The sequence below is a fragment of the Nyctereutes procyonoides genome, unplaced genomic scaffold, assembly GCF_905146905.1.
Source record: "Nyctereutes procyonoides isolate TBG_1078 unplaced genomic scaffold, NYPRO_anot_genome, whole genome shotgun sequence".
NCBI lineage: Eukaryota > Metazoa > Chordata > Mammalia > Carnivora > Canidae > Nyctereutes > Nyctereutes procyonoides.
The window spans coordinates 55,763,894-55,778,301 of NW_026575020.1; the positions used below are offsets into that span (position 1 = coordinate 55,763,894).

Below are 14,408 nucleotides of genomic sequence, written 5' to 3' on the forward strand. Positions count from 1 at the left end.
CCTTGACAGAATAACAACAGGGAAGCAGAGGGTCTCCAAAGCTGTGCCCCAGGTGGACTGTTGATTGTGAGCTGGATGGAGCCAGAGATGGAAGGCCAGGCCCAGAGGCTACGTGGCCCTGGCCCCGGCCCCTCTCATTATTGCTGGGTGACAATTTTCTTTGAACCACTACTAGCAGGCCTGCAATCAACTGTCCTCAGAAATAGGCCATTGTTTAAATGACTGGTCCTGGGGGCCAGGCCTGAACGCCAGCCTCTAATTTCAAACCAGAGCTCACTTTCTTATCTTTGAGATTGGACAAGTGGTGGCAAAACCCAGGAGAGCCAAGACGGAGGTAGAGGTTATGGCCATCAGCCCACTGTCCTGCCTCCCTGGGAACTCTGGGCCCCTTCCTGGGAGGTGGTGGTCATCAGAGGTAGAGGGCTCAAGGGCCAGGGGAGCCCCCCCACACCCAGCCAAGCTGGACAGGGGAGAGGGATGCAGACCTGGCTCCAGATGACAGAAGGCAAAAGGCAGCCAGGCTGATTGGAAAGGTTGAGCTTTGTCTCCCGTCTGCAGCAGCTCTCCTGGAAATAAATGAGCACCACAGGAGGCCTGCACACGCCCCAGAGATTAAGGGTAACTGATTCACTGCAAGAAAAACAAGAGCTGAATTCCTGGCGTGACTGTCTAATGCCAAATCAAATCAGCCCCCGGCTCCCCAGATAGGGGCTGACATGCAGCCGGAGGAACAGCCTGCTCTCTGGGATGCTCCTCATCAGATGGCAGTGACTCTGACCCCCAAGACCAAAGCACAAGAGAAAGGACTGGGACAAAGAAAGAAAGATGCAGGGTTTTAAATATGTGAGAAAGATAAGTGTCATTTAGAAGGCCAGGACGGGACACAGCCTCCGTGGAGACCAGCACTGTCCCACATGGCAGCCACAGGAATTCAGCCACTGGATTTCAAAGACTCTGTATGAAAAAAAGGTGTAAAATATCTCAATAATTTTTTACCTTTTCTTAAAAACAAAAGGTTGGGGGGACGCCTGGGTAGCTCAGTGGTTGAGCACCTCCCTTTGGCCCAGGGCGTGATCCTAGGGTCCCAGGATCAAGTCCCACATCAAGCTCCCTGCATGGAGTCTGCTTCTCCCTCTGCCTGTGTCTCTCATGAATAAACAAATAAAAATCTTAAAAAAAAATTTTTTTTACCTTGGCCACAATATTTTGGATATACTATGTTAAATGAAATGTGTTTTTATTTTTATTTTTATTTATGACAGGCGGGATCCCTGGGTGGCGCAGCGGTTTGGCGCCTGCCTTTGGCCCGGGGCGCGATCCTGGAGACCCGGGATCGAATCCCACATCGGGCTCCCAGTGCATGGGGCCTGCTTCTCCCTCTGCCTGTGTCTCTGCCTCTCTCTCTCTCTGTGTGACTATCATAAATTAAAAAAAAAAATTATTTATGACAGGCACACAGTGAGAGAGAGGCAGAGGCATAGGCAGAGGGAGAAGCAGGCTCCATGCACCGGGAGCCCGACGTGGGATTCGATCCCGGGTCTCCAGGATCGCGCCCCGGGCCAAAGGCAGGCGCCAAACCGCTGCGCCACCCAGGGATCCCTGAAATGTGTTTTTAAAAATTAGTTTCATCTGTTGCTTTTTACTTTCTTAAAAAGTGGCTCCAATTAGAAAACCTCCAATTGCACATGTGGCTTGCATTTGTGGCTTACATTAAGTTGACCCTTGAACAACGTGGGGGTTAGGGGCACCGACCCCCTGTGCAGTTGAGAATCTCCGTGTAACTTCGGACTCCCCCAAAACTTAACTACTAGCAGCCTACTGTTGACTGGAAGCCTTACCAGTAACAGAAATGGTTGACTGATACACCTCTTGTGTGTGATATGTTATATACTCTATTCCCACAATGAAGAAAACTAAAGAAAAGATGTCATTAAGAAAATCACAGGGAAGAGAAAATATATTTACAGTACTGGACTGTATTTATATATAAAAAGTCCCTTATAAGGGGATCTACGCAGTACAAACCCATGTTTTTCAGAGGTTGACTGGACAGTTCTACCAAACAGCTCTGGCCTAGGAGCCCAATTTTCAGCCTTCCCAGGCCTCGCCCTGCCACATCTCCTCCTTTTGAACCAGGCAGGAAGCCTGGGCCTGGCTTCTGGTTCTGCCCCTAGGGACTCCCCTCACCTGACACTTTCTTCCTCCTCTGTGGAGAGGTTGAGGTCTGCTGGTCCAGGGTCTCCCCCCAGCATTATGCCAGCTGTGACTTCAAGTAGCAGCTTCCCAAATCCCCTAGCCTGGAGCTCGCAGGCAGGCTCACATGTGCCACTCACAGCTCCTGGGGTGGGCGGCCAGAGCAGGAGAGCCACCCGGCTCCCAGTTTCAGGCCGCCACACACGCATGCAGCTAGGCAACAGGGTGGCAGCTTGGATAGCGTGCCAGGGCTTAAGCTACCCACTCTCTCCTCCACCTCTTGGGCTCCTACAGGGAACATTCTTCTCCCTGCTGCAGCAGATGGTGGCAACTGCTGACTTTGCCCTGGGAGCCATAACCTGCCAAACTCCCATATGCTCCTCAATCAAGACAAGCTTTGCCATCTCCGGAAATTACCCTCTGGACTAAAGCTCTGCCACCAGACCCTTGGAGCCGAGCTGGCTGATAATCTCTCCTGCCTCACACTTCCTTGCCCCACTGAGGAGCCTGGAGAGGATGAGGGCTGGTGAGGAGGGGAGCCAGGGATGAGTCTCCCTTTGTCTGCAGGCACCAAGAGAGGCAGGGCTGTGGCCCTGGGAACCTACAGGGTGGTCTAGAGGAGGGCTCTCTTCTTGGCTTGAGTCTGCGTGATAAGCCTAATGAAAACAGATGCTGAAGGTCAGCCTGGAGAGAAACAGGAGGTGATCATGGCTGGCCTCACTAGAGCAGAACAGGCAGGAAAAGGGGCTGGTTATTCCAGGCCTCTTATAGGGAGAGTCTAGAGAAAGCCATTCAAATACAAACCAACAAACCAACCCTGCCTGTCAGAAGATCAGGGTCCCACATACTAGATGGCGAGACAGAAAATATGGGGTGACCTCAGGAGTCCTCAAGCCCCAAGTGTGCCTAAGAGAACGAGGTCAAGGCTGGTCCATTTTAGGACTGACTCCCTCTCGCTAGCCTTGGGCCACAGTGGCCAGATGTGGGACCCTGCATGGAGCAGGGAAAGCGCAGCCTGGAAATCTGCATCTACCCACTCTCACTGGGGAGCTGCTGGGCCTCCAGGTCTCCCCCGTTGCCCAAGGGCTCTGGGCCCTACCGTGAAGTTCAGGTCTGATGGAGGTGGCTATGCCGCCGTGGTGCTCACAAGCTCAGCAGTGGGAGGGTCACCCTCGCTGTACTGAACCTGCACCAAGCCCCGGTCCCTGGTGTGAGGAAAGAAAAGGTTTATAAAACAAAACAAAAAGCTAATAACAGTCTTTGTAGCTGGGGAGCAACGCTTCCTAATTAGTCTTTGCGGCCAGGAAATTGAAAGCACTCAAGGCAGCTCAGTGGATTCAGCTTGTTGTCCTGGTGATGCCATTTAGACCTAGCAGGGCCTGGCTCGGGGAGGGTGGCAGAAAAAGACCGTGCGCGTGCACCAAGGGAAGGGAGAAGGCTGGGTGTCGGTGGATGGGTCCCCTCACCTCGGCCCCACCAGCTCCGGGCACAGCAGCCCCGCCTCCTGGACACTGGGTTCACGCTGTCCGGGGGGGGGAGGGCGGGAGCTGGTTACTGTAGGGCACAGAGGAGACTTTCCCATGCTCTATCCTCGCCAGGCAGGAGCTCCTCCCACGAGGCCCCAGGCCACAGCCAGGATGCTCGCAGGCACCCATGGGCCAGAGGCCTGCTGGGGGAGAAGCACCATCCACGGGGAGGGGAGGGAAAGGAGGTTGATATTTTTTTTTTTTTTTTTAATTTTTATTTATTTATGATAGTCACAGAGAGAGAGAGAGAGAGAGAGAGAGAGAGAGAGAGAGAGAGGCAGAGACACAGGCAGAGTGAGAAGCAGGCTCCATGCACCGGGAGCCCGATGTGGGATTCGATCCCGGGTCTCCAGGATCACGCCCTGGGCCAAAGGCAGGCGCCAAACCGCTGCGCCACCCAGGGATCCCATTAGGTACTAAACCCTTTGCAGGTTTTCCTTCCCATGATCAGAGAAACGGATGCCCCTCCCTTCCACGTGAGGACCCCCACACCCTCTCCACGTCACAGTTAGCCAGAGCTAATGAACACAACAGCTTCCGGGGACCGATTTACCTGCCTGTCAGAACTGTACTGCTTCCTGCCAGAAGACCCCTGGGAAAAGTTCAGCCGGATAGAAGGGATGTGGTTCTTTTCCAAGTGTGAGGAGTCACCGAACCACAGACTGAGCATGAGGACACGTACTGCAGTTAGCGGAGGTGAAGAAACCATCTGCCGAAAATTGGGCCCAAGAGAAGCCAGGCTCCCCCTCCAATGCAACGAACCTCTGCACAGAGGGTATGGCTGGGGGAAAGCAGAGCCCCGCCTGCTCGGGGTGTTCTGCAGGTCTTGGCACCAGCACAGAGCGGCTCATCAGACTGCTGGGCTCTGATGGAGCTGCTGAGGCTGTCACAATCCTGCCTTCAAGCAAAAATAAAAACCAAGCCTTAGATTCTGAGATCACAGCTCGAAAAGGTCAAACTAAAGATTCTCATGGGTACGCCATCAGTATTCGTCACCTGAGACTACATTTCTTCTAACTTATACCAACTAGTAACACCGCCAACACTGCAGAGCTGCCCCCCTGCAGGGGCTGTGCCTGTCACTCGTGCGGTCCCGCCCGCGCCCCGCGCCCCAACATCTAGCAGACCAACAGGCTAGACTCTTCCAGCTGGTGTTGTCAGGATGTAGGCAGCATCCAATCTATCTCTCTGCTTTGGAACATCGATAAATTTTACAGCTAAACCTGGTTTCCGTCTCTTCTGTAGCAACAACTGTCTTAAAAATAAAATTAGAACCAACACATATTGTTGCTATCTTTGGCCGTCTTCCTAGACCTCTGAAAGTTCCAAGCTTGTGAAGGCTGTGGACAGCAATGTGCTGTTTAGAATTTTGTGATCGGCTAGCCCTTGGTATTAATGATGCCAGGTGTGCACAATCAGTGCTGCCCCAGCAATGACAGTGACCAGGTGGAGTGCAGCCCCTACCCCCGAAGTCCCTGGTCAACTGGCTCAGCGGGAGAAGAGCCACTGGGGGATGAGAGGGAGGGGGGGGCCACTGCCACCATGGGCTGTCACCTGCCGGCCATGGTGAATGGCTCAGGTGGCCACGAGAGAAAGGAGATGGAACCAAGCCTGGCAATATTTCACTTCCAACGGGGAATCCAAGAATTCTCAGCTTAAACCAGAGAGACAGTACCTCGAAACAGTGCCCATGGAAAGGAGAAAAAAAAAACCCAGGAAAACCGAGCAGTGTAGGGCCCATCTGGCCCCGACTGCCTCAACGCTGTTTTTCCAAACAGAACTAACAGGGTTAAAGGCCACAAGCTTGGCCAAATTAGATCTTTCAATCCGATGTTCAGCATTAGCCCCTGGTAACTAAAGTTAGCTTTTCACCACTAATGTTTCTGCAGGTCAAGACCGGCACCACTCAACAAGCAAGAAAACAAACAAAAGCCATCATTAGTACAGCAGCTTTAAGGAATCTTCTAAAACTGCAGAGCCTGAATTAAGCTTCCGCTCCTCTCTGGATCTGGGGAGACAGATGCCTCCTGCAAGGTCCAAACTTACACAAGCATAGCTCATCCCAGGGAGGGATGGGAGCCTCAGCCAGAGGAAGGAGCACAGGAAGCAAAGCAGGTACCTGCCTCCATCCCTTACACCTCAAGACCTCACTCATTCCCCAGGAAGGAAGGACTGTGTGACTGCTGGCATTTAGTTCTGTGAATCTACCCAGCAAAATGTGCCAGCCTGTGGCTCGACTCTGAACCTGCTGCCATGAGAGCTGCCTCCTGGCCCAAGGACCCAATGGGCTCCTGCTTTTGGTGCACTGCCTCCCATGACAGCCTGTTTAATGTCCAGGGATCCTATGTGAGGGGACGTACTAGCTAAGCAGAGACTTCGGCCCTGCCAGGGCTGTCTTCTTATGTAAACACATGCTGTTAATACTAAACATGTCTTGTTTCGGCCTCATTGGCTGACCACAGCCACTACTACTCAGAGCAGCCAGGGACACCAGGAGGAAGGGAATTTCTAGTGTGGCCACAAGAAAGGAAAAGTTTAGAAAAGGTCACTCAGAATGACTGACTCCGGATTCTGCCTCTCAACTGACCCCAGTACTCTAAAGAGAGCAGGAGGGTGGGCAGGGCCATGAGCAAGACAAAGGGACATCTTCCCACATGAGGGCAGGAGACGCTGGCTCAGACAGGCTGGAGGGCTGCCCGCATGGGGGCCTGAAGTTGGGTCCAGAGAACCTAGTCCATAGCCTGGTGCTGCCAAGCTGGGGAGCCGAGAGGGTGAGGAAGAGGATAAAGGGCCCCAGGGCTCCCTCAGCACATTAGGGACACAGCCCCAAGCCTTCGGGACCCAAATCCAAGACCTCATGCTCAGATCATCTGTACTGCATCTTCAAAGGGCGAGACAATAACCCCTGAATCATATGGCAGTGGTAAATTCCTATTTAAAAACAAAATCAGGAGGGGATCCCTGGGTGGCTCAACGGTTTAGCGCCTGCCTTTGGCCCAGGGCGCAATCCTGGAGTCCCGGGATCGAGTCCCACGTCAGGCTTCCGGCATGGAGCCTGCTTCTCCCTCCTCCTGTGTCTCTGCCTCTCTATCATAAATAAATAAATCTTTAAAAACAAAACAAAACAAAATCAGGGATGCCTCGGTGGTTACAGTCGGTTAAGCATCTGCTTTTGGCTCAGGTCTTGATCCCAGGTCCTGGGACCGAGTCCGTATCGGGCTCTCTGCTCTGCAGAGAATCTACTTCTCCCTCTCCGTCTGCCACTTTCTGCCACTTGTGCTGTCAAATAAAAAAAATCTTTTTAAAAAAAATTCAGGGTGCGCTTGGGTGGCTCAGTAAGTTAAGCATCTGCCTTTGGCTTAGGTCATGATCCCAGCATCCTGGGATTGAGCCCTGAGTCTGGGCTCCCTGCTTGGTGGGGAGATGGCTTCTCCCGCTCCCTCAAATAAATAAACAAAATCAGCTTCCTAAAGCTCTCTGACCCAAAGCAAATCTTGCAGGTAGCAGAGACCACAATCTGGGCATCTAGAGTCCTTCACAACATTCAATTCTAACAAAGAAATCTGATTTGTCTTCCCATCTTCTAACTTCCGGCAACCCCTCTGCAGTTCCCTGGGAAAACGAGAGGCACAGCCATGGCCACAGTGGGTTCCAGCTTGAAATAATGTTCTCAGATCTTTAACCACCCAGCCTTCCCTTCAAGCTGCTCTAGTCAGCTCCAGGTTTGTGCCACATCGAAGCCAACATTTCCCATGGTGGCTCTGCTTTCCTATGGGGAAGTGAGGTTCCATCTCCAAAGGGATTCAGAGGTTTCAGATATATCTCGTCTAAATCACCTTTATTCCTTCTTTCTTTACTGCTTTTGGGACTTCTATTATTGATGCAATGACAAACAGAAAAGGGTCACTAAGGGAAAAACCTAAAAATGAAACTGGGGGCACCTGGCTGGCTTCGTAGGCAGAGCACGTGACTCTTGATCTCAGGGTCAGGAGTTTGAGACCCATGTCAGGTGTAGAGCTTAGTTAAAAAAAAAAAAAAAAAAAAAAGGAAACTGATTTAAATATAATTTATGGCATCTAAATATTTCAGATTTAGAAACTGCCTCTAACAGGTCTTAACTGGCATCAGACACACCTGAGCTGTCAGAAGTCAGGGGACACCTGACAGGACAGGACTGTGTGACAAGGCCCCTAGGAAAGAACTAGGACCAGATGTGTGTGAGGGCATGTAAAAAAATGGGCACAGTCTCCAGCATCTTTGCCTTTTAATATAAGATTTGTTTTCATCATTTCTGAGTGTAACACATTTCTTCTAAAAATAGAGCTCTTTGCTTGTTCTGAAACTTAACTTCCACTTGGAGGTGACAGGGCATAAGGCTGACTGTAGTTGTGGGGTGATGCTGCCAGTGGTTCCTGGTCACAGACTCTTCACGGGACTCTGGAAGGATGCTCACAGCGAGGAGGAGTCCATTTCAAATTCGTGATACTGAAGAAACACGACAAAGTTCCGAGCTCCCATCTATGCCTGGAGTGGACCCACCCGAGCACGGCTCCCACGGGGCCAAGTGGCAGCGGCCCTTCCCCCAGGAGGTGCGGACAGAGGAATCCCGCACACATCCACCAGAAGACAGCAGGGTCCCCTTTGAGCACACCGGTTAAGAATGTTAAGTGCACAAACACACAAGACATAGGGACGCAGGGCTGAGGATGATACACTCTTGCCCGGGGCCAATGCAGACCTGGATTTAGTATCATGGAACTTGCTAGGGTTTTCTCACAATACAGATGAAGAGTGAGAATCTCCCCTTGCCCCCAAGAAGAGCCTGGTTAGCTACGGAATCCAAAGATGCCCTTGATGTATCCAGTGAGGCCACTCTTGGTCTTCTGCTCCAACTTGTCCTCGAGGGGTGGGAAAGCCACATGGTTGAGGGCCAGGTCAAAGAACAAAGGCTTGCAGGGGATAGGCTGGAATCCTGGCGGGAAGTGCACAAGGTTGGCTTGCTTGGTGACAAGGGAAGGGTCCAAGCAGAATGTCTCAAACCGTTCGACCAGAGGCTGGGAGTCAAATCAAAGGGAGGAACCCAGGAGTTAATCACAGATCACCAATGGAACATTCACTACATGCTGAGTACCCAGTTCAGAGCCTACATGCTAGCTCACTTTGATCCCCACAAATCTGCTACGAGGGTGCCTTCAAGTCCCCAGCTCATAGCTGAGAGTCACTAAACCTGGAGAGGTTGAGAGAGGCATGGGCCAGGACTAGGGCACAGGTGCCCTGGGGGTGTGTGTGTGTGTGTGTCCCAGGCAGAGTTCCTAGCCAGCTGCTCTGTACAGCACAAGTTCCTAAGCTCCTTATCTGGGACCATCTAGCTGATACTAACAAAACTTATACAACCAGCTTTGAGGTCTTGGAGTAAAAGAAGGGGGGCAAGCAGGGTGTTTACTTAGAAATTAGTTTCTCCTTTCTATATAACTGAGCATACATCTCCAGGGAGTTATGAATTCTCCTCTTTATTCCTCCAAAGTCCAGACATACCTTGTTGTCCTTGACTTGGGAAGAAGTCTCCGGTTGGTGGGAGTCACTTGCATCTGAAAGTTGCATAGGGATTGGGTAAGAACAGGGACTTAACATGTTACAGTCACAAATGACACCTGTCACACCTATGGGATCTAAATCCCAAGAGCAAAAGCAGCCAACACGTGAGGAGGCTAGCCCTTTCTTTCCTAGGTGAAAGTCTGCTAAGGAGCGCAAACAGATGATAAACCCCAGAAGCTATGCTGTCAGGCCAGTGGAGCCCTGATGGTTGTACAAAAAATACTGTTAGGGAGAAGGGACCGCGTAACTGGTTCTCTAAGTTCTTCCACACAATTTGACGCCTTCATGTGGCAGAAATTACGGCAAAAAAACCCAAAACAAAACAAAAACACCTTTTGGATGAACCAAAACAGCAATGTAGGGGGCAGGAGAGAAGAGGGATAAACAGCAATGTAGGGGGCAGGAGAGAAGAGGGATAGCAGCAAAGGAAATCTGGGAACACAGCAAAGAACAGGCAAGTGGCTCACCCAGGATTGCTGCTGCCTGCAGAGAACACTTTTCTGACCTCACTTGAGTGATGAGCTCTTGCACATCGGGCAGGTCCTGTAACGATTCAGAAAACATGTACTCACGAGCCAGAGCCAGGTCAGATAAGTGTGCCAAGTTAACCTGACTGAGCTAAGTGATCCCACCAGCATCTTCACAGGATTTCAGACTTTATAAACAGTTTACCCTATTAATAAAAAACAAAAAACACTTGGGATGCCTGGCTGGCTTAGTTGGTAGAGCATGTGACTCTTAATCTCAGGGCCGGGAGGTCAAGCCCCATTTGAGCGTGGAACCTACTTAAAAACGAAACAAAAAAAAAGCACAAGCTTGTTTCAGAGGGGAAAGGGTAGGCCATGGCTTAAAATAATAACGCCTGGAGACACTAGTGAGGATACCTCTATTGGAAATAAGTATATCACATGCTACATGCACGATGGGCCAGGCGCATTCTGAGCAGTTCACACAATTGCTAATTCCATTTTCGTAACAATCCTGAATTAACCTGTACTCCGCTTTACAGAGGAGGAGACTGAAGCATAGAGGGGCCCTGTGGGAGGCTGCAATCTCTCACTTGGCAAAATCGAGAAAGATGTGAACCCCTCCTGTCTCTTGGCCTTAGACTTAGGTCAGACGTGGATTTGTAAATGCCTCTTCCTCCCTCCTGGGACAACCATCCACACAGTCTGTCTCTATATCCTGGGGTCAAAGACACCCCATCATTACGCTGCCGCCATGCTGGTCACACACCCCCTCATCAACGCCTTCCTATCTCCACCCTTCCTTGAGGACCTCCTATCTGCACGCCAAGTCTATGGCTCAACAAAGCTGCAAGCTCTCTGAAGGCAGAAGTCTGGCGTGTATGTTACCCCAGAACCTGGTGCCATTCTTTCTGAGGGAACAGGCGAATACCCAGAGAGCAGAGGCTCCCGCACTGGCCTGACCAAGGTAATCCTAGCTTCCCTTTCTGAACGGTCTACATGGGACGCCTGGGTGGCTCACTGGTTGAGCATCTACCTTCGGCTCAGGGCATGATCCTGGCATCCCAGGATTGAGTCGCACAATGGGCTCCGTGCAAGGACCTCTGCCTGTGTCTCTGCCTCTCTATCTCTCATGAATAAATAAAATAAAATCTTAAAAAAAACAAAAACAAAAAACAGTCTACGCTAATAAGTAATGTGCCTGGATTCCTTGGACTGGCTGGTGCTTCGATCCTTACAAATCACAGCAGTCTGCGGCTTAAAAAGCCAGCTGTCCAATTCAACAAGCAGTAGAATGAACCACACCACCAGGTACTTTCGATCAGTAAGCAAGCTTTAACGTATACCCAAATCTCCTGGGAGGATTGCTAAATCCAGATTTTGACTCAGTGGGCCTGGAGTAGGGCCTGGGAGCCTCTATTTCTCACAAGTTCCCAAACGCTGCTGCTGGTGCAGGTAAACTTTGTGGGGAAAGGCTTCATCAGTGGTTCTTGGCGTGGCTGCCTATCACAGTCACTGAGGGGCTTTACAAGATCCCAGTGCACACCCCCGACACCACTGGGATTGGAAGGAACCAGGACCTCTGGGGGTGGGACTCAGATAGTCATCTTTTAAAACTCTTTCCAGGTGACTAGACCATGTAGCTGAGTCTGAGAGCAGTATTTCAGGTTTATTTTAACCACAGGAATGGCTTTCCTTCTTAGTACCCGAGTCCATCTCAGGCCTGGAGCACAGCTCCCGGGCACTCAGGGCTGCACCACACCCTTGGCTGGCAGGCAGGACTGGCCCTGAGGAGGCCTCACCACACAAGCTTCTTGGGGTTGGGGACAAAGACCAGCAGCACACCTTTAAGCTGTTCCTGAAGGCCCCAGCATCCGAATTTACTTCGTTTGCATATTTCAGGACTCGGTCATACAGGACGAGGGCTTCGCTCCACTTCTTCACCAACACATAGGACTGAGCAATGAAAAAACACCTGGCAGGGAAGGGAAAGAACCAGAGAATTCTAGAGCAACAATTACCTGAGACCAAGGCTTTCCTTCAAATTTAGATTTGGAAACAGGTTTCTCAACCTCAGGATCACCACATGCAAGACCCTGACGTTCTCCAGGCCCAGGCTCACCAGGCCACCCTCTCTCTTCCCCATGCCCACAGCTGACTGTGCAGGTCTTGCACAGTCCAAGACCCACTGTCTTCTAGTTACTGACTCTCCTGCTCCCAAAAGATGTGGCTGAAGGTGGGACAAGCACAGAGAAGGAATGCTGCCCCGCCCAAAGAGAAATCCCACCCACTGCCCACACATCCAGCCTGCTCACTCAGCTCTGCTCATCTCTTTTTCAAAAACCAAACCCAGAATCTTTTTTTTTTAATTTTTATTTTGTTTATGATAGTCACACACACACACACACACACAGAGAGAGAGAGAGAGGGAGGGAGGCAGAGACATAGGCAGAGGGAGAAGCAGGCTCCATGCACCGGGAGCCGGACGTGGGATTCGATCCCGGGTCTCCAGGATTGTGCCCTGGGCCAAAGGCAGGCGCCAAACCGCTGCGCCACCCAGGGATCCCAAACCCAGAATCTTCTTAATGGAAATTACTCCACTGGGGTCAAAAAAGCCTGAGGGCTGTTGGTCCCTGATGGAAGGGTCCACATGGGCCAGGAGGGAGGCTGACAAAAGCGCAAATGGGGCATACTGGAGTCAGAGAGTGCTGGGGTGTGAGGGCCAGATGGGGGCACGGCAATTACACACCCCTATCTTGCTCCACACAGACTACCTCCAAGTTACAAATAACATGATTCATTAAAAACAAAACAAAACAAAACAAAACAAATAAAATGGAGGCTTAGCTTTCGCCTAATTCAGTTCACGTTCCACTCTGGTTTTGTTAACTAACGCCTTGCCTTTTACACTTGTCCCTTTCCCACAGGGAGGAAGGAGGGAAGAGGAGGGAGAAGACCATTAACATGTGCTCCCCCCTTCCCCGCCCTATCCAAAGAGCAAACGAGGTAGACTAAAAACTCCCTGCCACCACCTTTAGCAAAAGCTTCCTTTGAACATGCTGGGCTGACTGTTCAAGGTAACCACACAGCCAACCCCCAATCTTCTGGAGTCTGGCCCATGCTCCCAGGGCGTACAGAGCCAGTGGGCAGCACAGGAGAGCCCCATCCACCTCACAGGACCTTACCTGTAAGCCTTAAACACCAGAGTCTTGAGGCCTATCTCTTTCTGGAAGGCTCTGTCCTCCTCTAACCCAGGAAGCTGGAGCAACTCCACCAGATTCTGCATGAGAGATACAAGAAAACTCAGGAAGAGCAGGCCTCACACTGGGTCTTTGACAAGAGACCTTATAAAAACACACACAGGCAAAAAGAGAGCCCAGGTCAGAAGTAATGGAAAACTCCAGAGGAGTGGCTTGGCAGCAGATCCACCTAGTGTCACTGCCACCCACTCTCTGCCACCGAAAGCCTGTTTGTCCTTCATGACTCTGCTCACACTTTACCTCCCTCCAAGACTTCTCAGACCAAGTCAGCTACAGGGGGATCTCTCAGCTCTGAGCTTTCATTTCAGAGTGGCCCTCTGTGTGGCATCTCCCACAGATGCCTGGATGGGGTGCACGTGTCTCTCAACCTTACTCACTGACCAACTCCCAGCAGCCAAGACAGTGTGGCCTCAGGTCTCAGGAAGTCCCAGGCATGTAGGAGAGGATCTTGCACAGGCGAAGTGCTCAGTGAATACCTGAGGGTTTGCTGGACTCTACACATCAACACACTGAGCTGTGGGGCTCATGCACTGCTGAGCGAGAGCAAGGCCTTCCTTCCTGAGACACTAACAGCTGCTGCTAGTCACAGCCCCTTCACTATGCAAAGCTAAGTCATTCTGGCTTTCCCAGTCCTTGAGGGTCACCTGTAGAATGATGTCATAGAGCCGGATGAGGTCCTGGGGCCGTGGCGAGCGCTTGCTCTCATCTTCTGGCTGCTGCTGTAGTGCTTTCTGCAGCCCCTTAGCCATGTTCTCGTTCCGCCTGATGGCCGTTGACAGCTTGATATAAGTCAGGTAGCTGGAATGTACCACACGTCAGCTCAGGTTATACTCAGGGAAGCTGGCGTTCTGAGAAGAGCACTGGACCACAAGTTGGGACTGACCTAGGGGAAGGGCGTGGGGGCGAGGGCGTGTCACACAGCAGGGCCATTTGACCTGGGTCTTAAGCTCAAGGGTCCCTCAATTCTGGCTGCTATTCGGTGGCAAATCTGCAAGGAACTGCTATGAGATCTTATGATGAAATTTGGTTTTAGCTGGAATTATATCCCTGTTCCTGTCTTAAAGAGCCACAAAGCTACTGACTTCAGAAGTCAATGTTAGTCCTTGAGATGATCCATGGATGGCAAGCCTGTTCCTGGAATAAGGATTTGTTAACTGCCTGGCCCACACTACAAGGATACTGAGCTTGCAGAACAGCTGCTCCTACTCATCCGATGACCTTCTCTTCTCAGAAAATACTTAGGGACATTCTCGTACTGAACACCTGTACGTACCACAGATGATGCCTGCTAATTTTAACTGTACCACCTGGAAAATCTCTTATAATACTTAAAGATAAAAATACAGTAACAACTGAAAAGTCTGTTT

The 14,408-nt window shown here is 51.1% G+C and overlaps 1 protein-coding gene across 1 annotated transcript in view; it reads right to left on the reverse strand.

The window, feature by feature from the left end:
* Positions 1–7,966: 7,966 nt before the first annotated feature.
* SRP68 (signal recognition particle 68) overlaps positions 7,967–14,408 on the reverse strand; it is a 37,120-nt gene continuing 30,678 nt past the window's right edge. Inside the window, 6 exon segments of the mRNA XM_055327805.1 lie at positions 7,967–8,773; positions 9,255–9,307; positions 9,782–9,857; positions 11,627–11,756; positions 12,967–13,061; positions 13,686–13,839. Coding sequence (XP_055183780.1) covers positions 8,546–8,773; positions 9,255–9,307; positions 9,782–9,857; positions 11,627–11,756; positions 12,967–13,061; positions 13,686–13,839 — 736 coding nt within the window. The 3' untranslated portion in view covers positions 7,967–8,545.